Source organism: Podarcis gaigeae (assembly GCF_964106915.1).
Source record: "Podarcis gaigeae genome assembly, chromosome: 7".
Lineage (NCBI taxonomy): Eukaryota > Metazoa > Chordata > Lepidosauria > Squamata > Lacertidae > Podarcis > Podarcis gaigeae.
In genome coordinates, this window is record NC_139683.1 from 62,434,092 (window position 1) to 62,457,685 (window position 23,594).

The 23,594-nt window shown below is 43.1% G+C and overlaps 1 protein-coding gene across 10 annotated transcripts in view; it reads left to right on the forward strand.

Moving 5' to 3' along the window:
- Nucleotides 1–4,001: 4,001 nt before the first annotated feature.
- MAK (male germ cell associated kinase) overlaps nt 4,002–23,594 on the forward strand; it is a 30,060-nt gene continuing 10,467 nt past the window's right edge. For 2 of the 10 annotated variants that reach the window (XM_083747278.1, XM_083747285.1), the window contains exons 1-13: nt 4,224–4,491; nt 9,333–9,641; nt 10,279–10,333; nt 10,420–10,541; nt 12,060–12,139; nt 13,843–13,975; nt 14,150–14,321; nt 14,917–15,084; nt 15,973–16,305; nt 16,749–16,939; nt 19,968–20,095; nt 20,362–20,490; nt 22,047–22,121. In XM_083747278.1, the coding sequence (XP_083603404.1) occupies nt 9,541–9,641; nt 10,279–10,333; nt 10,420–10,541; nt 12,060–12,139; nt 13,843–13,975; nt 14,150–14,321; nt 14,917–15,084; nt 15,973–16,305; nt 16,749–16,939; nt 19,968–20,095; nt 20,362–20,490; nt 22,047–22,121 (1,687 nt within the window). In that variant the 5' untranslated portion in view covers nt 4,224–4,491; nt 9,333–9,540. Of the gene's footprint in view, nt 4,492–9,332; nt 9,642–10,278; nt 10,334–10,419; nt 10,542–11,396; nt 11,546–12,059; nt 12,140–13,842; nt 13,976–14,149; nt 14,322–14,916; nt 15,085–15,972; nt 16,306–16,748; nt 16,940–19,967; nt 20,096–20,361; nt 20,491–22,046; nt 22,122–23,594 lie in introns of all 10 variants that reach the window. The other 8 variants (XM_083747286.1, XM_083747281.1, XM_083747284.1 and 5 more) reach the window with 8 other exon arrangements.

Here is a 23,594-nt window from a genome sequence, read left to right on the forward strand (position 1 = left end):
AGAGCAACACAGGCATGTGCAGTAAACATGATCACACAAGCTCAAATACACCAACATCACATTTATTTATTCTTAATGCTAAGCTTGCTAAAGAACTACTGCCCAGTGCCTTTGCCACTTAAAGATTAGGCATCAATAATAATTCTTCTTGTCAGAGGCTGAATACTATAGATAGGATGGTGGAATACATGATATCGTTAAGAGCATTTCGTATCTTTGAAACTAAGGCACATGGTTGATAGAAATGTATTTAGAATTACTGCTGCTGCTTTAAGGGTTCAAAAAGTAGGAGAGAGCCATACAAGTATTTCTTTCACTGTTGTCACTTGCAAGCTGTGACTGGCCAGTTGTTTCCCTGTATCATCAGATGTCCTACGTTTCAGTTTTTCCTATTCAGAAGTGCTTTCAAATATGAAAAATGTGACATGTGATGTGGCACAACAAAATGCAAAAAGGGGAAAAGAAACATGAGAAATATGAATTTAACTTTAATCTACAATGAGACTGCCTATAGAGATGTTAGTAAAGTTCTGACAAAAAAGAGGTATTAGTTAAAATGTGGTATGTGTGTGAGGGGGGCGGGGAGAGAGAGAGGATGGTGGTGGAAGGAAAGGAAAGACCTTTAAAGCTGAAATTCTACACCCACTGAAAATAATGGTTCTTGTCTTGAGTAGCCATATACAGTGGTACCTCGGGTTAAGTACTTAATTCGTTCCGGAGGTCTGTTCTTAACCTGAAAGTGTTCTTAACCTGAAGCAGCACTTTAGCTAATGGGGCCTCCTGCTGCCACCGCACCACCGAAACACGATTTCTGTTCTCATCCTGAAGCAAAGTTCTTAACCTGAAGCACTATTTCTGGGTTAGCGGAGTCTGTAACCTGAAGCGTATGTAACCTGAGGTACCACTGTATTAGGATTGTGCCATAAAAAGGTTACTTTATGGGAAATTCCAATTTCAATAGACAGGGATTCCATTCCATATCCATTCATATTTGGATTAACAAAACAAATACAATTTCTTCTATCAGGACAGGATATGCTTCTACATTCTGCATACAGTTTAATCCAAGGAAACCCAGATTCAAATCCCTACTCAGCCATGAAGCTCACCAGGTGACCTTGGGTCATTCACACACTCACAGCCTAACCTACCTCATAGGGTTGTTGTGGTAATAAAATGGGGATGGGTGAAAAATATGGATGCCACCTTGAGCTCCTTGAGGGAAAGGTGAGTCTTTTGGCATCCATCTGTCTCAAGAGGCAATGGAGATGTCAAATTGCTGTGTTAGCAGCACCGTAGTGACCTCCATGGGACACAAGCCTGGGCAGCGTGGATGGAGGTCCCAGGCTGCCCAGATGAAAAGACTCCCCTTCTCTCAGCCTCACTGATATGGTCCAAAGGAAAGGAGAGCAATACTTTTGGCACCAGTTTGGCCGCGGCAGTTACTGGAAGGAGGCGTACAAGGTGACATCCAACTGTCTTAGGGACTCCACTCAAGATTTGTTTACTCCTTAGCCTTTTCTTCTTCCTGCAAAGGTGAGGCATAAATGCAAAAATGCATAGTTATAAATGCAATAAAGCAAAACATCAGGTGAAACTACACTAGCAGTACTGAATCTGTAGCATAATACAGTTACCTTGAGAAGGTATTGAAGCATAAACACTGAGCCAGCTCTTGGTATCAAATGACTGGACCTATCTAATAATCAGTGGCTGCAGGGTAAGATAAGACTTTGAAAATGCTTGTTTGCTAGGAATTCTTATCTTGTTGATGCTCAGAGCAGTAAAGCTTGCTGTTTTTATCCAGAGATATAAAGCAGTCTGATTTCTGATTGAAATCTTCGTGTATGGTGTTAGTGCTATTTAACTGGCAATGTGTTTTTAGCCATTTGAACTCCAAATAGCTAATTTTTAAACTTTTCCTCCTTGTTTAAATTGCTCATTAAACCAGGAATTAAGTGTTACCACATTTAATGTAAACAATAGCAGTAGGGCTCCATGCCTAATTTGCTTTATGGCACTAGTTTTAAGACTTCTTTTGAACATCTTTTCAACGGCAAGATCTATTGTTTTCAACAGTTTATCCTCTGGATTCCAGAAAACTGACTCTGTTACCCTGACTTTCCAGTTGACTTGCTGTAGAATCAATTTGTCTGTCAACATAAGCCTATATCTGCAGCAAAGAAGCTGATCAGGTTTACAGTTGAATGCAAAAAGAAAAGTAAGTCAAGTGATTTTTCACTTCTAATCTGCTGTACAGAGAGGACGCAGGGGTGGCTTCGCTTCGGCCAATGCACGTTACCTGCTTTGTTTTCCCACCCCTGCAGCCCCCCCCGAACTTCTAAACTGTACAAGAAAGCTGCCATCTGCGCAAGCACAACCAACAGCTTGCGTTTTTAAATCAGATGGAAGCTAGTTGGAGGGGAAATGCACCAATAAACAGAAGGATCCTACGGTTTGTGGCTAATGCCGTGTGCACTTGGCTTCAGGTACTCAGAAGTTGGAGTGCACTTGAGCCAGAGCAAAAGGGTAATGCGTACACAGCCTCACACGTCATCCATATAAATACACAGAGTAGCAGTAGACACATCTTTTTGCAATGAAAGTTGAGTCCTGCCGGATCAGGCCAACAGCCAACCTGGTCCATCTTCCTGTCCTCAGTGATCAACCAGATGCCTGTGGGGAAACCACAAACAGCACATGTGCGCTGCAAGAAAGCCCTCCCCACCTGTGGTTTCCAGACCCTCCAAGTGTCCCTATTTTCCAGGGGCAGACCTGGATTTACAGAAGCTGCTCAGGTTTCTGACTTGGTCTCAGAATGTCCCGCTTTTCCTTAAGATGTCCCTATTTTCATCGGAGAAATGTTGCAGGGCATGGTAGGACATCCTTATTTTCACTGGAGAAATGAGTTAACCGACCCCTCAAGCCATCTGAAGGCAGCTCTGTACTGTATAAGGAAGTCTTTTTTTAAAAAAAGTTTTTTGTTTTATGTTTTTATATATGTTGGAAGCTATCCAGAGTGGCAGGGGCAATCTAGTCAAATGGACGGGGTATTCTTATTCTTATTATTACAGTCAAACCTCGGTTGTTGAACGTAATCCATTCCGGAAGACAGTTTGACTTGCAAAATGTTTGACAACTGAAAACTGAAAGTGGAAGCCTCAATACGGAAGCTGCATAGCACGTTCGGCTTCCGAAAATCGTTTGAAAACCCGAGCAGTTACTTCCATGTTTTCAGAGTTCAGGAGCCAAAACATGCCAAAATGGAGGCGTTTGGGAACCGAGGTTTGACTGTACTGTATTATGAAATAGGACGTCCCTATTTTCATCAGAAAAATGTTGGAGGGTATGCGTTTCCAACAACTGACATTCAGTGAGGTTCCAGAGAACAGCCATGGTGGCTATCGGAGGGGGACACTGAACAGTGTAGGGCATAGGGGGTGTCATTTTAGGGGTGAAACTTATTTTTTGCACATTTCTTTAGCGAGGGGTTTCTGGGTGTGAGGAATTCAAATCTGCTACGATATTACTTTAGCAACGGGACATTTTGCTTGGTAAATCTACGTTTGATTTTTTAAAAAAAAACAACATAAATTGCTCTTGGAAAACCAAATAATTTTAATTTCATTTTCTGAAAATGTCAGGTAATGCTAACTAATAATAATAAAAAAATAAAATCAATATATAATAAAACTGCAAGTACTTGGCAATCATTTCTATGCAACGTTACACACATTTTACTTAGCAAGCAAAACTAGATCGTATTAACTTAGTCCAAACGTGTTTTGAATTCCCAAGTTCATATTACTGTACAACTTTTTAACACCCCTCATTTTTTGGAATTCGAAAGATGAAATATTCAGCACGACGCTCCTGCGCAAGCGCGCAAAGGACCGCCCCCTCGATTCTACAAGCAGGTGCGCGCGCACTTTCTCTCTTCTTGAGGAGGCCACTTTTTTTTTATTTAATTCGCCGGCGCGTGCGCGCATAATCAACAAGTCGAACGCGCGCGCGCGCGACCTTCTTGCCTTTCTACGGCTCGGAGGCTTAAGTGGGAAGCGTCATCGCCGCCGCTGCCACGCTCGCGCAGCTTACGTCCGCCCCGCCCTCCCGAGTTGCTGGGCCCGGCCGTTCTCGAACCGTCACTCAAGTCAGCTCCCAGCCAATCAGGATCAACGACGCGAAGCTCGAGCGCCACCCCGCCACCACCTCTCGTTCCTACGGCCCTCCTCCTCCTCAACTGCTCTTAGGCCCGCCCGCTCCGCCTGCGTGCCTCGAGAGGTGGCGCCGGCGATTCGTGTTGCCTAGGAAACGGGTCGCCGCCGCCGCTTGCTGCTTGACGCTGCCGCTGCCGCCGCCGGCTCTAGACCCCTGGCCGGGTCGAGGGAGCTGCTCGTGGTTCGGAGGTTGGGATGAGGCGGCCAAGGGAAGAAGGAGGAGGACCCGGAGGGGGCGGCCCCGGAGCCTCCGCAGGCAGCCAGCAGCTCAGCGGTGAGTGAGGCGAAAGGTGGCGGCGGAGGCAGGGAGGGATTAAGGAGGGTGACGAGGCGGGCAGGCAAAGAAAAAAAAGCCTTTAACACACACACACCCCGCTCTTATTCTGGCCCCGTTTGAAGCATTGCAGGGGGTTGGTCTAGATGACCCCGGTGACCCCCTTCCAACTCTACGATTCCATGATTCTTGTGACTTGGGACTTCCCAGGCTCCCGTTAACTTTGGGCGGGACTTCAGAGTTTCAGGCGCGATCTAGCCAAAGCTATAAGGGCCTTTAAAATCGCGTCGATTTCAGTGGGAAGCAGCTTAAAATGGCAAGCATAGGGGCGACTTAGCGCTTTTCGTTTATGTACTGTATCTCACTTTTCCCTCCGAGTGGCTCGCGTCACTTATTTTATCCACGCAGGGAGGAGTGGGTAAGCCTGAAAGGAGGTGGTCAACCCACTGAGTTTCATAGCTGTATGCGGATTTGAATCTGGGCCTCCCCCCAGGATCCAATATTACTTTCTTCCACTGTGTTACAGTGGCTCTTAACAGTACTTAATTTGGGTACTTATTGAGACGTGGGTTGATATTTCCAAGAATGACAGTCGGAAACGTGTACTACCCAGAAAGAGATCTGATGGATGTAATGGGGAGTTGTAAGATGTAGAATTGCATTGTAGAGTTGGAAGAGAACATGAGCAACCCCCTGCAATGCAGCAATCTTTCACCCAACATGGGGCTTGAACCCACATCCCTGAGATTAAGAGTCTCATGCTCTATGGACTGAGCTATCCCAACTCAACTATGTATTTCTTCAAAATCTCTGGCTACCCTATCTACTGGTAAGATTGGAGGGCCACAAGAACAAAACAAGGTCAGAAGGGGACCATGGTCGGGAAAAGGTTGGGAAACACTGATCTACAGTATGTCATCAACCCCCACCCCCTCCGAAAAAAAAGAAACACCTGTGCAGGGTTTGCTTGACCAATCACAGCTGTCACCTTCCTCATACAAAATTGTGGTAGATATTTTCTATTCACTTGTGATAACAGGATTGTTGCAAAGTTAGATAGAACTATTGGTGGGAGGCTATGGGCTGAAATTCCATGGCGGGAGGATTGGTTTTGCCTTCAAGAAGCTGATCAAAACAAAGATCAACCACAATCTGCCAAACATCATTTATAAGCTTTTTCATATGGGAAAAAGAAATATTTTTAAATTGCTATGAGCTGGAGATTCAGAAATCTAAAATTTCCAATTAGCCTAAGATAATTTAGAACTGTGGCCGCAACCCTAAATATATGTTGAGCTCAGTCTGAAGCAGAGAAATTTTACATTGATTCCAATAGGTAGGCTTAATGCTGCACTTGATAGTACTGTATTTTTTTAATGTTCCCTCCACTGAAATCACTTACTGTATAAACATTTTCAAGTAGATACAATTAAGAGCAGATTATAATAAAGTGGGTGAAATTATTGAATGCATATTGTTTCTAGGTGTGCTGAACAAAACGTAGAAGGGTAGGGACAGCGTCTTCTCTTAACTATGGGGATGATGACAGATATACAAATGCCAAGAAGAGAAGAGTTCAAATAGTGTTCTTTATTCACAGAATGAAGGGTGCAGTTTCCACTTGAATAAAAATATGTGAAACTACCTTGTTTACCACCTTGACTACCACTTGTCACTCTTTAGCAACAGCAGCAGTTTGTCCTGTAAAAGTAAACACGGAAAGGAAACTAAAGCAAAATGAAATCTCTTCAAATATGAGTATGCATTAATTGCCCCTGCCATGCATTTAAACACCATCTGTTTCCTATTTCCAATGGAGCAAGAGTTTTGCCTGTAGCAGCTACCTTTCTGAATTTTCTGTCAATTTTTGTTATTGCATTTGAAACAAAATAATAATGAACTGTACAGTCACTGCTAGCTCTCATGAAGCCAGTGACAAAATTGTTTGCAAGGTGAGCCTGATCTGGACTTTTATTGCTTAGCATTCATGAGGTTTATCTTTTATCTTTATCTGTGACAAGTTTTCTGGAAGGTGATCAGTGTGACCTGCTTTTCGATTAAAAAAATGTGAAGCAATATTCTAAATAAGACACTAATGTCAACTGATATTTTCTTGTTTCTTTATTTCCAGTGCAGGGACCCAATGGTGGAAATGTTAACTGTCAGCACTACTATGCTTCTGCTTTCCCCTAGCCCCTTTGTGACGCTGTTGTTCAGTGCAACAGGCTTGCTTTGAGCACAGAAGGGATTTTCCTTCCCACAGCACAAGATCTAAGATTGTTTATGTAATTCTGCACAGTAGCACACCTGTGGTTTTCATTAAAAGTATGGTAGAGTTGAATGGCTTTGCCATACTTGGCTGCTGGGGTAGGCAACTTGTGACCCTCAACCTAATTTCATGGGTCTTCTGCAGCCAGTTCATGCCCTCTACAAGTGTTGATGAAGAGTATGCTGTCATTGTCCCAATTAGTGCCTCTTCATTTGCTCAGTCAAGCAAATGAAGTCTAAAGATCCTAAGTTCCAAATATTTGGGCAAAATCCACATCCTCTCTCATTCTCCCATTTTGCCAATGCTCCTGTTGTTCTTTTCTAAGCTTTCCTATAGATGATGTCATCACAAAGCCCTAAAATAACAATAGGCTTTTGGATCTGGCTGTCATGCCCTGATTTTAAACAGTGAATCTTACTGAAAATAATGGCATTTTGTTGTGAGCTAGTATGTTACATAGTCCTATATTCCCTGACCTGAGGGTGAGCCGCATTGAACTTAGTGGGGTTTATTCTTACATAGACAAGTATAGGATTTCAGTAGCAGATTGACAAGCCAATGTCCCGTAGTAGTTCTCTTGGTTCAGAATAATCACTTCAGCAAGTAACTGGAAAGGTGATATAAGCATCTTCTGTTGTTGCTGCTAGTGACTTTTAATTACCTGAAGGATGTCACATTTCCACAAATGATTTTTTAGAATGTGTGTGTTTTACTGGCAGTGAATGTGGTTAGTCAACACTGATTACTTAGGCTTTAGTTCTGCCAGTTGTACTATTTTATTTTTAGAATAGCAGTTTACAGGCAGTGTCATCAACTTTGATGTCCTTTTTGCCCACTAAATTTGGCTTCTGTTTTTGAAAAGTTTCTCTAGGAAACAAATGTATGTGCACCAGAGCTTCTGCAGGCTCTCTTTCAGTTGTGATGCTTTCTCTATAAGGTTACGCCTTAACATAAAGATGGCATTTCTGGTAACTATCTTTTTACTGAAATTTGTCTTGAAAGGATGGCAATTAGTCAATCACTGAATTACTTTGATTCATACATAGCTAGCTATTGCTTTCTGCAATTTTTCTGATCCTTCTAGGTGCATTTGCATTATGGCAACTTGACCTTTATCTGTCCTCTGCTTTAATCCTCCCTTGATCCTCCTTGAGGAGATTATTGGCAGCATGTCTTGAACAATGAGGAACAATCTGTTGTTTACAATAGCATTTTTTCTCCATCTCCCTTGGGAAACTCCCAGGGGAATGTGATATACACTTGTCTCCAAGTTCTGCTTAAGAGTCAGAAGTAGGCTGTGGGGCCTGCATATAAGGCTCTGTGTGCCTGATCAAATTGTCCTTAAGAATAATGATTTTTAAAATCGTATTAAGAAGTGGGTGGAATGTGCAATCAACAGAAGGACTTCATTTGCTTATTCCTGCACCACCATCCTATTCTCTCCTTACATACTTCCTCTGAAAGCTGTTATGCAATTAAATCATACCAACAGCTGTAAAATGTCCTTCATTTCCATCCTCTAAAACTCGGCTACCCTTTTAATTCCATTTTGACACAATTGTCTCCTTTGTAGCCTTCATATATAGCTAGGTGACAGCTTCATAGGCTTCCGGTTTTTCACTATGTTGTTGTTGTTGTTGTTGTTGTTATTATTATTATTATTATTAATCAGACAACACTTAAAGTATCCATTTGGGGGGTTCTATATTTGCTTCGTCTGTTTCAGCACTACCAGAGAATCTCTTTTCATACAAGCAGTAGCCTGGTCACTGAAGATCCTCTTGTGTGCTTTAGGAATTTTTCTTCACTGCATTGTTTGGAGAATTCCCTGTAAAAGCATTCACTGTAGCATGTGTGCTGCTATAGCATCTCAGTTTGGGAACTACTCTGACATGCCTAATAGAATCGTGTTTGGGAGCTTTCTTTACCTCCATGAGAGCTAGAAACCTGTATTTAATAATGAAATTGTAGAGTATTAGAATTGTAGCTGGTGTTGTGGCAGTCTAGAAATGAAAACTTTGATCACTTTGGTGACATCCTGCACAGTCCTATGGCAGAATTAAGTCCCACTAATTAAGTAAATGACGATGATAGTAAGTTCCACAAAGTTAAGTAGTGTTTACTTTCTAGTAAGTGGGTTTAGGTATGGTCTAAAAGCAGCAATCCTATACACACTTACCTGGGAGTAAGTTCCATTAAACTCAGTAGGACTTAGAGGACTTAGTTGTGAGTAAACATGAATAGGATTGCCCTGCTAATATCTCAACCTATATGTTGGCTTGAAATAATATGTTGTATAATTAATTAGCAATCATGATTATTAATAGTCAGAACCTGCAGTGTCATTTCACTTGATTCTACTGCAGTATTAGCCATTCTTGCTCTCTCTTTTTTTATTCTAGAGGGAATTTCCCCACTTTGCAGGAAAGCTAGTTTGGCATTCTGCTTGGATTTAGCTCAAATCTACTTTGCATGTTTACTTTTTAAATATAAAATGTTTTAGTTTGCTTGTTGCATGATAGTTACATGCTTTCCCACAGAATACTTAAACAAAATATCTGTTTCTATTAAGGACTCTTATAAGAATGGCAGCATCATTCCCTTCACTACGACGTTATTTCCGGATAGTGTGGTTATAATACTGGAAAAGAAGACTGATGACTTAAGCAAGTACTATGACAGATTACTCGCCCATGTAACAGCAACATTCTCAAAAGCCCCTGCTTGAAAAAGAAGCAGTTTTAGCATTTTAAAGGATTTGGCTAACCTGTTTTTACAAAATGAATCGCTACACAACCATGAAGCAACTTGGGGATGGAACATATGGCAGTGTACTGATGGGGAAGAGCAATGAATCAGGGGAGCTTGTGGCCATCAAAAGGTACGTGCCATTAAATCTTCATGCATGGCAGTGCAATGTTACACATGTCTACTCAGAAGTAGGCCCATTGAGGTCAGTGGGAATTAGTTCCAAGTAGGAAGGAGTGATGTTGCATATGATGTTGGTTGCTGTTAGTGAAACATTGACAAAATATAAATAACAACAAATATGTAAATGACTGAAGCCTCATTCTGGATGATCTTTAAGCAGTAGTAGAAATCACATGTAATTCCCCCCCTCCCTGTTGGCTTGTGCTTTGTGAGCCACCTCGTTTTTCTCCCACTTTGCATTCTGAGATGGCTTTTTGCCTTTTGCTGGGCTGCTGCTTCTGGCTAGCTGAACTGCAGCATTGGGACCCTTTCTGCGCTGCTTTATTTTAAGTTATGCTGATTGGAATAAGCCGTTAATGGAATGTACCCTGCCCATTCATTTCTTACCTTTTTCAAATTCTGTTCAGTAGCTTGCATTGAAATTGCTGCCAAGACTTTTTAATTTGTTCTGATATTAAGTAGAGCAGGTTTGTAACTTCTGAATCAGGAAATAATATTTCAGTGCTCTGTATAATCTACTTTCTATCTTCTTTGCGGGTTTCACTTTTTACCTAATAAGCATGGGTTCCTTGTGACTTTTATTTCAGAATGAAAAGAAAGTTCTACTCTTGGGATGAATGTATGAATCTTAGAGAAGTCAAGGTAATGCTCATATTTACTAAATAACTGTTTAGGCCTGTGTTGGAACCAATGACATCATCATAATTAGTTTCTCTGATGTATTGCAGTCTCTGAAAAAACTTAATCATGCCAATGTGATAAAGCTGAAAGAAGTTATTCGAGAAAATGACCATCTTTATTTCGTGTTTGAATATATGAAGGAAAATCTCTATCAGCTAATGAAAGACAGGTATGTCCACTTTTAGAACTTTGCTTAGATCTGGTACCCACTGCTCATTGGGTACAACATCCTGTTTGCTTTTCCCCCTAGAACTCTGTTCACAGTTCTCAGTACAGCACAGAAAGGTGATTATTACAATATCAAAGGGGAAATGTTCATGTTTCAGGTATCTTAAGCAGGCCAATTTTCCTCTGAGAAGAGCCTTTTTGTTACTCAGTTTTAATTGGATGCTTTTCAATTTGTCTTGGAAGGGAGCCTTGTTTATGTGGCACAACAGAAACCGAGAACTTTGTATGTTACCTTTTTGACATCCTTGGCATCCTATCTGTATGTCAGTCTGAAACAAGTTTCTCTTGCAATTTCTGATGGACAAAGAAAACTAATGAACTCTTCAGAAGATTTACTTTGTTAGCCAGAAAGTGTTATTTAAGAGTTGTACTCAACATTGCAGTAAGAGAACGTTTTTTCAGCCCAAGGATTTCTCCTTGCACAATAGAATGTTCTGCCCCCTCCTCCTCTTATGTGCCCCCTAAATCTCTTCTGGGAGTTCCTGAACCCTCCAGAGAAGATTTTGGAACAGAGTGGGGTATACATGGGGAGGGGAGAAGTCCCATAGTGCTAATCCATGCACTAGTGCACATATTTAATTGAATACTATTATTAGTCAGCAACATGTTGGGGATTATCTAAACCTTGTGTTGCTTTTGTTGAGTTGCATGTCATAAATTGCCATCAAGAAGTACAGATTAATCAGTTCACTGATTCTGTTATACTATTTACTATTTATTTAAAGCCATGTTTTGTATTCAGTTGTGCCCTGTGGTCAATATTAAATTAAATGAAATTGAATTTTTAACCTAGCAGCTTTCAAATGAAGTGGTCACCAAAGCCATAGGATCACTTGGGAGGACCAGCAGAGCGGCAAGGTTGCAGCTTTCTGCCCTGCTCATCAGACCCATCTGCCAGACATCCATCCATGTGTTTGAAGAGTGCATAAAACACAGTGCGCATAGGTACAAATTGCATGATTTCCAAATTGTTCATGGATATTGACTGCACTGTTCAAGCCTACACATACTGCTTTTTATGCACATTTGCTCTATTCAGATGTTAGTGCATATATGTGGATGTCTGGCAGAAGTGGTATACCTGAACATACCTGGGAGGCGGGATGTAAGCTTGCTCTCATATCACCCCAGAGAAGATCAGTGAGAAGATTGCTAGAGTTCAGAATTGTTTACATGTAGGAAGAGTTGCAGAAAAGTTTAGAATAATTGTGAACATCGATCATTGTGATTTTATATTTATATTGTTGGGCATCCTTAGAAAAGTTGCAGTGTGAATTCACTGGAAGAAGTAAATGAAAACTGAATACCATTCTGGATGGTTAAATCAAGGCTGTATGGGTTGATTTACTGCATTTATATAAGACTGCCACATTTTAAAATGAGATTTTTCTGCTTCATAAGCACAAAAAACTTTAATGCTGCAAAAATCTGCTGACATTGTCAATTTGTTTCCTTTCAGAAATAAGTTGTTCCCTGAGTCTGTCATCAGGAACATTATGTACCAGATATTACAAGGGTTAGCTTTCATCCATAAACACGGTAAGACACTTCACTATCCTTTCTTTATCTGAGTAAAGTAAATGTACAGTGATAAGCATTTGTAACTTGGGGGGAAATGCTTCATGATTTGTTAAAAATTGGTGTATATTATTACTGTTATGCAGTGTCAGTGGATCAAATGGAGAAGGAACCTTCTGAATGATACATAATTCAGACAGTCCTCTGAAACAAAGCTACAGCTGTGTATTTGTCACTACACGATAGTTGGCAATTCCCCACCCACCCAAAGAGTGTTATGTTTAAATCCTTTGTTCTATCTTCAGTTTTCAAGGCAATATTAATTTTACCTCAAGTTGAATCCATCCCAACCATTGGACCTCAAGCAGAAGGCCCTGTAGCAATAAAAATAAATATCTAGGCCTGCTCCATGGGTTAGGCCAGTGATGTACTGAGACGGACGCATGGTTGTCATGGTGACTATGAAGCTCCAAGCCAGCCCCAGGACTTCATGGCCATAGTGAAGCTGTTTAGTAGTGGGATCGATGGTACACTAATAAGATCCCTGTTCTGTCACAGGGAAGAAAGTATCAAATCAGGTGCCCAGGTGCACTGGCTTCCCTGAAAGAAAGATTGCAATTTTTTTGGCTGATGCCCCCTTCCAACCCACCAGCCTGTGCTGGTTCTGTACAAAATGCTCAGGTAGACAGAGCTAGTTCAAAGTAGATGATCCACCCAGGTTTTCTGAATACATTGCAAGTTAACCCCTTCATCCAAAATGAAATCATGGATGGTGGTAATTTTATTATTGGCTGATGCGTTCGTCGGCAGCACCACTTGGGGAGCAGTGGGAGGCAAATTGACATAGTCATTCAAACTGTGATGGTTGAGAGATGGTCCAGATGCAGTCACTTCTCAGCTGGCCTGACCATGCTCCAAACGATATCCCTGGTTATTGAGGTGCTCTGACTATGCCCCCAAAGCACATACTCCTAAGCACATGATTCAAGTTGACTTTATATTTGGATTCTGCATGGTCTTTGGATAAGCTTGACCCAGTAACAAAGTGCATGTATTTAAAAAGCAGGGCTGGGGAACCTATGGTCCCTAGGATGCTGCTGAACTCTATCAGCTTCAGCTACCCATGGACATTGGTCAGGGACGATGGGTGTTGTAGTCTAGCAACATCTGACAGGTAACAGGTTTCCCATCCCTGCGTTGAAGCAATCTGAACCATTAAAAACTTTATACCAATGTATGATCCTACACAATGTTAACACTGAGTAGTACATATGAGTAGGTAAAAATACGGTTCAATACCTTAAAATAGTAGGAAGCAGTAAAGTGCAAGTATCACAGATAGATTTGCTCTGGCAGTTAAAATGCAGGTGCCACAGGCAGATCTTTCAACATCCCACCACCACCATTTTTGGGACTGCAGGATTTTGCCCTAGTTTGTTTAAAAGCAGGTGGTTCATCATTCTTTAATTAAAATTCTTTAATCAGTTGCCATAATTACTAAATGCCAGCTGCTACAGGTCAGAATGTTCTCTGTATTTAATTTGATAAACAGATTTTTTTAAAAAAGAAATGGTAAACTAGTTTAGAATTAATTCAAGAGAGATTACTTTTATTTTCCACTTGAATTCCATGCCCAAGTTCCATATTTCAGGTAGTTGTTGATACTGTGGTTTGTCTGTCTGTCTGTTTGTTTATTATTTCTTTGTCCGTATTCACATTTACAGGATTTTTCCACCGGGATATGAAACCTGAAAACCTTCTCTGTATGGGTCCTGAACTTGTTAAAATAGCTGACTTTGGACTGGCTAGAGAACTTAGATCTCAGCCTCCATATACAGATTATGTTTCTACCAGATGGTAAGTATGGCTGCATTTGTAACCCCACTTTATCTGGGAGTAAACCCCACTGAATTCAACATCACTTGCTTCTGAATAGACATGGTTCGGACTGTGTTGTTATTCAGCATGACCTTCACTTACCTTTTGCATCTCTGCATGAATGTATTCAATTATTTCTCTTCACCATCACAGGTACCGTGCACCTGAGGTTTTACTGCGATCCTCTGTTTATAGTTCTCCTATTGACATATGGGCTGTTGGCAGCATAATGGCTGAACTATACACACTAAGACCACTTTTTCCAGGAACAAGTGAAGTTGACGAAATCTTCAAAATTTGCCAGGTGTTAGGCACTCCCAAGAAGGTAAGCTACTTTGAGAATATGCAATGGCTTGGATGCTAAGTTAAATTAAGCAAGTTCACAAACGGAAAGTTCGTCATCTCTTCTCTGCCCCAACACCTCTCAGGAGGCTCCTGAGCAATGTGAAATATTATTCCTATTTTTTAACAGTGGCACACTGCTGAAAGGCAGAAAGCCGGGTAACCAGGAGTGTTTTTGTGTAGATGGAATGTGAGCTCCATTTACTTTTGTACTGAAAACAAACTTCTGGGTTCATAATTCTCTAATTTTAAATGTACAGGCAACTCCCCATTTGTGTGTGATCAGCACACATGTGACCACTGACACATGTGCTGTTTTGGCACCACAAGGGGACACAAACTGTGCCTCGGAACACCCACCCACCCTGTGTAAATGGGGAGTTGCCTGTATGTCTTTTACACTAGGCTCCCATTGGTGGATCTCAGATTTCTAATGAAAAAGAAAGTAGATCCCACAAGCCTGAAATCTGCCCACTCCTGGTCTAGAAGAGTTCATTCCCCCCCCCCAGCTTTTTTAAAAAAATGAAACATCTTCTTATCTGATGTTTCATGACTGCTGTTGTATGCCTTTTTCTCAGAATGATTGGCCAGAAGGATACCAACTTGCCACTGCAATGAATTTTCGCTTCCCTCAATGTGTCTCCCTAAACTTAAAGACTCTCATTCCAAATGCCAGTAATGAGGCAATACAGCTTATGTGTGACATGCTGAACTGGGATCCAAAGAAACGACCTACAGCAAGTCAGGTATGTCATATGCAAAATAGTTTTTAAAAATTATCATGAGTTATCATGGACCACTGCTCCTATCAGCACCAGCTGGCATGGCCAGTAGTTAGGGACTGTGGGAAATAAAGTCAGCAACATCTAATTCCCTATTGCAGTTTAAAGTTTAAAGAAAGTAGCACTCCAATAGAAAGTTTGGGGCTTCTAAATTCATTTTTGAAAGTCATGTTACAAACTCTTTCCTTCAATGGAAATCAGATAGTCACCAGTAAGGAGCAGGTCATTCTTAGTGGTGGCTCCATCTTTCTGGACTAATACTGTCCAAGAGGCATCTTCATATCCTTCCTTGCTGGCCTTCAAGTAAGATTTAACCTGTAGATCAAAAGGAAAGAGGGGGAGCAATTGACCTCAGGTGGTTGCTCAGTGCTATACCTGGCTTTGGTGTTTTATTCAGTATTGAGTTGGTTTTGCTTCCTATTTTTATGGCATTGTGAACAGTAAAAGTGGGAATAAAACAAAGTTGATAAAATCCATAAAAGGTTCTTTCAAGCGTACAAAGTACATCTCATATGTTACCTTAATAATACCACCCCTGTGAGGTATACCAGTAATGCTATTCCCATGTTGTAAAGGAATTGAGAAATTGTTGCTTTCCCAGGGCCTGTTGAACTTAAGGTTAATATGACATTTGAATTGGGAATGTCCTGCCTGACTGCTACACCAGTTTCTCCGTTTTATATGCAGTTAAAATTCCTCCTTGGCTGTTCTGTCCTGTGCATGATATGGTCCATGCCACAAACATGCTTCTATAAGATTTTGCTTAAGGAGAACTGTTTTATCAGCCGTACGCTAGAATGATTGTAGACATTTTATCTGCATTCTAGTTATCAGCATTCTCTCTTTCTTCAGGCATTGAAGTATCCTTACTTTCAAGTGGGCCAAGTTTTAGGACCACCTCCACAATATTTGGATCAGAAACAGTCTCATCCCAAATCAATTCAAGCAGCAGATCCAAAGCCGTCTCTATCCAAGCTGGACCCTGTATCAAAATTAGAACCCGTATCTAAGCCAGAATCTCAGTCTTCACCAGATGCGCTTGATAAGTTTCAGCTGCAGTGTGTATCAAAGAATAGCCAGCAGCCCCTCCAGGCAATTCAGTTGCCACAGAATGCAGCCAATCATCAACCATCAAAGCAGCAGCAGCAATCATTCCTTCCAGCCATCAATAAAAATTCAACACCAGTAAGTTGCTGTCAAGTGGCTATTTACCTATGAACAAGTCTAAAGTACTAAGTAATTACTCTGAAGTCCTGTTTTACATTCGTATTAATTCAATAGGGTTGCATAATCTGCAGCATTCTGTGTAAATTTTGACTTGGTGTTTTATTCTGAAATCCATTCTTTACAAAGCCACTTTCCACTTGTACCCATACCTCTCCTTTCCCTCAAGCAAACTACTATAGATTTCTCTGATATCTCTTGTTTTTCTCTCCATGGTGCTTACGTCTTTCCTTACCCTGTAGCATGTACACTCTCTGCACACCAGATTTATTCTAGCTTTGTGGTCAGAACTCCTACAAACCAAGAAATACTTCCAACCAGTTTCCAATTTAGGATAGTAATGTACAGGTAGCAAGATGTTTCAGAAATAATATAGCCTTTTTGTGTGTGTGTACTTGAAACAGAAGCAGATAGCCATAGGACCGTCAAATGGTGCAGTAGGCCTAAAAAACTGTCGGCGCCGATGGGGCCAGACTATGTTACAGGCGATGGATAGCTGGGACAATTTGGATGACTCTGAATTTGGGATTTCGTATTCTAAGAAGCCTAGCATCACCATGTTAAGTGAAAAGAAAACAAAGGAATCTCTTTTTAGGTAAGGCATTATATTTTGTCCTGTTTTCCCTCCTAGTTTATAATTGGTATGTGTGGGAGCAGGGAAGCAATCTGCAATACTTGCCGTCTGAAGACCAAAAGCAGGATGAGTTGTTTCTCTAGAGCAGCCTTTCTCAACCTGTGGGTCCCCAGATGTTCTTGAACTACAACTCCCATCACCCCTAGCTAGCAAGGCCAGAGCTCAGGAATGATGGGAGTTGTAGTCCAACAACATCTGGGGACCCACAGGTTGAGAACCGCTCCTCTAGAGCAGTGTTTCCCAACCGGTGTTCCGCGGCACACTAGTGTGCCGCGAGACTTTGCCTGGTGTGCCGTGGGAGGGAGGCGGGCTCCATGTGCTTAGAGCAACAGGCTGCCGCCCCAAGCCTCGCGCGCCCGACGGGAGCTCCTGCCGGGTGCGCAAGGCTTGCAGACACTCGCCCGAAGCACGGGGCACCCTCCGGAGGGCTCCGCGTGCTTCGGGCAACAGGCTGCCGCCCCAAGCCTCGCGCGCCCAGCGGGAGCTCCTGCCGGGCGCGCAGGGTTGCAGACACTCGTCCGAAGCACAGGGAGCCCTCCGTAGGGCTCCCTGTGCTTCGGGCAACAGGCTGCCGCCCCAAGCCTTGCGCGCCTGGCAGGAGCTCCTGCCGGGCGCGCAAGGCTTGCAGACACTCGCCCGAAGCACGGGGAGCCCTCCGTAGGGCTCCCTGTGCTTCGGGCAACAGGCTGCCGCCCCAAGCCTTGCGCGCCTGGCAGGAGCTCCTGCCGGGCGCGCAAGACTTGCAGACACTCGCCCGAAGCACGGGCAGCCCTCCGTAGGGCTCCCTGTGCTTCGGGCAACAGGCTGCCGCCCCAAGCCTTGCGCGCCTGGCAGGAGCTCCTGCCGGGTGCGCAAGACTTGCAGACACTCGCCCGAAGCACGGGCAGCCCTCCGTAGGGCTCCCTGTGCTTCGGGCAACAGGCTGCCGCCCCAAGCCTTGCGCGCTTGGCAGGAGCTCCTGCCGGGCGCGCAAGGCTTGCAGACACTCGCCCGAAGCACGGGGAGCCCTCCGTAGGGCTCCCTGTGCTTCGGGCAACAGGCTGCCGCCCCAAGCCTTGCCGCCTGGCAGGAGCTCCTGCCGGGCGCGCAGGGTTGCAGACACTCGCCCGAAGCACGGGGAGCCCTCCGTAGGGCTCCCTGTGCTTCGGGCAACAGGCTGCCGCCCCAAGCCTTGCGCGCCTGGCAGGAGCTCCTGCCGGGCGCGCAAGACTTGCAGACACTCGCCCGAAGCACGGGCAGCCCTCCGTAGGGCTCCCTGTGCTTCGGGCAACAGGCTGCCGCCCCAAGCCTTGCGCGCCTGGCAGGAGCTCCTGCCGGGCGCGCAGGGTTGCAGACACTCGCCCGAAGCACGGGCAGCCCTCCGTAGGGCTCCCTGTGCTTCGGGCAACAGGCTGCCGCCCCAAGCCTTGCGCGCCTGGCAGGAGCTCCTGCCGGGCGCGCAAGGCTTGCAGACACTCGCCCGAAGCACGGGGAGCCCTCCGTAGGGCTCCCTGTGCTTCGGGCAACAGGCTGCCGCCCCAAGCCTTGCCGCCTGGCAGGAGCTCCTGCCGGGCGCGCAGGGTTGCAGACACTCGCCCGAAGCACGGGGAGCCCTCCGTAGGGCTCCCTGTGCTTCGGGCAACAGGCTGCCGCCCCAAGCCTTGCGCGCCTGGCAGGAGCTCCTGCCGGGCGCGCAAGGCTTGCAGACACTCGCCCGAAGCACGGGGAGCCCTCCGTAGGGCTCCCTGTGCTTCGGGCAACAGGCTGCCGCCCCAAGCCTTGCCGCCTGGCAGGAGCTCCTGCCGGGCGCGCAGGGTTGCAGACACTCGCCCGAAGCACGGGGAGCCCTCCGTAGGGCTCCCTGTGCTTCGGGCAACAAGCTGCCGCCCCAAGCCTTGCGCGCCTGGCAGGAGCTCCTGCCGGGCGCGCAGGGTTGCAGACACTCGCCGGAAGCACGGGGAGCCCTCCGTAGGGCTCCCTGTGCTTCGGGCAACAGGCTGCCGCCCCAAGCGGCATATAGTCAATATAGGCACAGAGTTAATTTTTTAAACATTTTCTAATGGTGGTGTGCCTCGAGATTTTTTTCATGAAACAAGTGTGCCTTTGCCCAAAAAAGGTTGGGAAACACTGCTCTAGAGCTTTTGGCCCAGTGGGCCTGATACTTATTCCCCACCCACCCCCACAGGCGAACATTGACAAATGGGCAAGGCCACTTAACTTGTTAATCATCTGATGTCATGTTGACATCAGGTAACTCATAGGTGGGCAGTCCCATCCACCTTTCAATGTTGACCCACAGGGTGGGCGAGGCAGCACCCAGCATGCTTGAACCCTCTACCCCTTAGCTGATGTCACCCAGCTGGTGGACAGGTGGTTGTAGCTTGGGGAATATGTCCCATTGGGCTAACTTGAGACCACACCACCCCCCAGAGCTTTACCACCCCAAGTCTGGAGAGTCTCCTATACAAAAGCAGCAAAATACACAAAGGCAGGCTGGACCTATCCACACACATTGCAATCATTGCCTGTGGGGTTAGTGTGGAATTATGGGCAGTGTATCTCTTTGCATCACAATGAGGGTTGTTTTTCCCCAGAAGTGCTTCATTTTTTAACTGTTCCCACACAGCTTCCTGACATTCTTGCCTAAACTTTTTCAGTACAGTGGTACCTCTGGTTACGTACATAATTCGTTCCGGAGGTCTGTTCTTAACCTGAAACACCACTCTCACTAATGGGGCCTCCTGCTGCTGCCGCACCACTGCGGCACGATTTCTGTTCTCATCCTGAAGCAAAGTTCTTAACCCGAGGTACTATTTCTGGGTTAGTGCAGTCTGTAACCTGAAGTGTATGTAACCTGAGGTACCACTGTATAGGCTCTGCATGGAATCTGCATTCTAGGTCTGCTTCAACTCTGCACTGAATGTGAAAATGCAGCATCCCTAAGATGCTGGAAAACACTGTTGTTTTGGATCAAGAGTTAATTTGTGTCATGGGTTATCTTCACTTTCAGTGTTCCTGGGTGTATGTCCCCCAGATCTGGCCAGTCAGGAGAAAACAAAGTTCTGAAGAGAAATGACTCTGGAATATCAACGACTTCAGCAAAACAGTACTACTTAAAACAGTCAAGATACCTACCTGGTAAGGAGGCAGTTCTTTAATGCTTTTGATTACATTGGTTGGGTGGTGGGGTTTTTTTGTGCCTTTTCTTCTGTTAGTATACATAGGTCAGAGGAATAAGTGGGCAAAAAGAGGGGGGAATCCAGGAGCTAGAACAAACTTTATTTCAAGAGGCACAGTTTTCAGTGAAAGGTGTTGCAAAGCACATTGTGACTTCAGCACTCTTGATAGGTTATGCCCTGAATTGGCAACCATATATTAACTGTTATCATTATTCTTTTTCTAAGGTGTAAACCCTAAGAATGTCTCCTCAGGAGCAGCCGGTAAAGAAGGATCCCACGGTAACTGGAATAATTCCTTGTTTTCAAAACCGATGGCACCAATTGGAGGACTGTCTTTCAGCAGAGTCAGTGCAGGTAATTAATGTAATGGATAGTTAAAAATCTCTGTGTACCCCCCTGTCTCATATATTTGATAGATTTTGTAAAATTTATTTACTATGTTATTTTTGTGATGGTTTTCAAGCAGCGTGTGTTTTCAGTGTTCTATTTGTAATTCTGCTATCAATGTGCAGAGCAGCAAGTATGCAGCCTGAGACGGTCATTGTCCATTTGTATCAGCGTTGCACTACATAGTGCTGAACATGGCTGTGTCAAATGCCTCTTGTCGGAATGTCTTTTGTGGTATTCATAAGCGTCCAGATGCATGTCTATGTATGAGGGGTTCTCAGTCGAGGAAGGGAATTGGGACATGTATGGGGCAAGTATATGCTAAGTATAATGCTGAAACACAGCCTGGGAAGTTTTCATATTTATCCTGTGTTAATTTACAAGTAAATTGACCTCCATCATTCCTCTGTTGGTTTCAAACAATATTAAAGAGCTTATTAAAAGAAAGCAAATTACTTCAAAATTAAAACTGTAGATCTGACTAATCTCAAAACATTTTAAGTTATTGAAAGCAGCATAACCTAAGTTCTAGTCTATTTCTATGTAGACAACGTTTTTCAGGTTGAGCTTTTTTTTTAACAGCTATGATTACAGTTCCATGGCAGTTTATTTCAAACCCTTGCATAATACCCTAAATATCAAGATAATCAGAAATCTCAAATAAATAAGACTGCTTCTTTTGTGTTACAATGATATTGTGCATATTGTCCGGGTTTTCTGGTAAGTAATGTTCTGTTCTGTTCTTCAGACCACTCACTTTATCTGTTTGCAGCACATGGAATAAAGCTCGTATTGCTATGACCCTACGTGGGGCTAGATTTGCTTTATTTTTCTGGGTTTGTATTGAACCTTTGCATGATCATACAGGGCAGACAAAAATATATATGAAAATATTATAAATATCCTGTCTGGGCTTTAGAGGCAGGTAAATCAGCTTTACTCAGTGTCTTCTTTAACCTATTTGAAGTACTCTTCCGTTAGCAAATAATAGTAATTACTTTTACTGTATTGATGATTATTAGCTGACTGCACATACGAAGGCTGCAGTCCTATGCACACTTATGTGAGAATTGGTCCCCGGGGCTTAATTCTGAGGAGACATGCATAGGATTGTCCTGTAACCTTTTCATACAAGAAAAATACACTATGCATTTAAATACAGATTTGTTAGAATTCTGTAATATTCTCTTTCTAGGATTAATAAAGGTAATTTGGTATTTCAGTATCCCATTCCTTCATTATGCTTATGATCATAACCACTCTCAATTACCTTTTGCTATGCTTGTTTGATTCTTGGTAATAAGTACTCACTGGTCTAGCTTCTGTTTTAGAGATGAATCTTTCAACATTTACAGAACTCATTCAGCATCCTAGAGGCTCACTCACACATGCTGTATTCCAGATTGCTTTTTTATTTATTTTTTGTGTGTCTTCCATTAGTTTCATCCATTCATTCTGTTTGCCTAAGGTATTTATTTTCATCCTTTTCTTTTCCTCCATCTGTTTTACTGCCTCCTCTGAAGAAGAAAACTTAATTAAACCAATTGAAAAACTATCATGCAAAGAAAGAGTGAATGAAAAATTAGAGGACCCAAAAGGTAATTCCTGGCAATTACGTTTGGCAGTGCTTAATCTTTTGCAGGTTTTGGGGTTTTTTTTCATATTCAAATCATATTTATTTATTTGCTTTTGAAAAGGCATTAATTGTATCATTTGAGCCGTAGTATTTTAGTTTGACATATGTCATGGCTTTAGCTTAGCATCTCCAATGTGCACAGAGAATCTTGTGTGTGCAGAAGCTTCCTTGTTCACTTTTATGATCAAAGAGATCGTAAGAGGCTCTTGGATTTGGAAGATTCCACAGGGCCATCTGGTCAAACATGTTTGCCAAAAAATGAATCAACCGCCATCAATCCATCCAGTCTCTGGATCACTGTGTGTCACAGGCACAGAGAAGATTCTTCAAGGCTAACTAGGTCCAGATAATTCAGGGAACCAATCTAAGTCAGATTTGTTGGGCAGCAATAGGAGGTACTTGCACATATTTAGATTATTCCAAGGATATGGAAGACAGAAGTAGGACCTTTTGAACACTGAGTAGAATCAGGATTTGTTCACTGTCATGAAGGGTGTGTCTTTTCCCTCAGCTGGAAAGGGAGTTATACTTAAAAAAATCTTTACGGAGCAATCCTGTGTGTGTACAATAGGGCATACACTCAGGTACATACACACAGAATTGCTGCCTTACAGTGAAATCATATACATGTATATTTAGAAGTAAATGTAGCTTACCCCTGGTAAATGTGTATAGAATTAGAGATGGTAGTCATGGAGCATAAGCAATATGTTCCAAAGTGAACTTTGTCCCCATTTACTTTGCATCAAGCATTATAGATCAAGTACAAACTATAACTGTTGGGATTAGGTTTTTAAAGACCTAAGAAACCGTACATATCCTGTGTGACTCTCCAACACATTTGAGCAAGGGTCTCCGGAGTTATTTGAAAAAGTTTTAATTTACTTCTACTTGCTTTCTCCTTGTTTGTTTGTTATTTACAATGGACTTAGTGTTTTGAAAACTAGGAATAATGATGCTGATATTGTTTATGTCTCTTTTTATTGTGTTTCTTTCTGTATCCTATTGTGTTTTGTGGTATAAACAAGATGAAAATATGCAAAAGAAAATGCCAATAATAATTTCCTGGGACTAGGGCTGCATTCCAGTGAATATTTGTGACTGAGATGGTGATTCTTTTGTTGAATTTGCAAAGGGCGCAACCCACTACAAATGCATGGGAAATGTGCAAAAGTTTCCTGATTGTGTAAAGACTCGCTTAAGTATGAGAGGCTTGAAGGAGTCCTCTAATTTCCTGTTGGTTTGTTTAAATTTTCTAGGCACAAATGGGTGCGTAACTTTATGCCATTCATTTTAATACAGTGGTACCTTGGGTTAAGAACTTAAATCGTTTTGGAGGTCCGTTCTTAACCTGAAATTGTTCTTAACCCGGGATACCACTTTAGCTAATGGGGCCTCATGCCGCCGGAGCACGATTTCTGTTCTCATCCTGAAG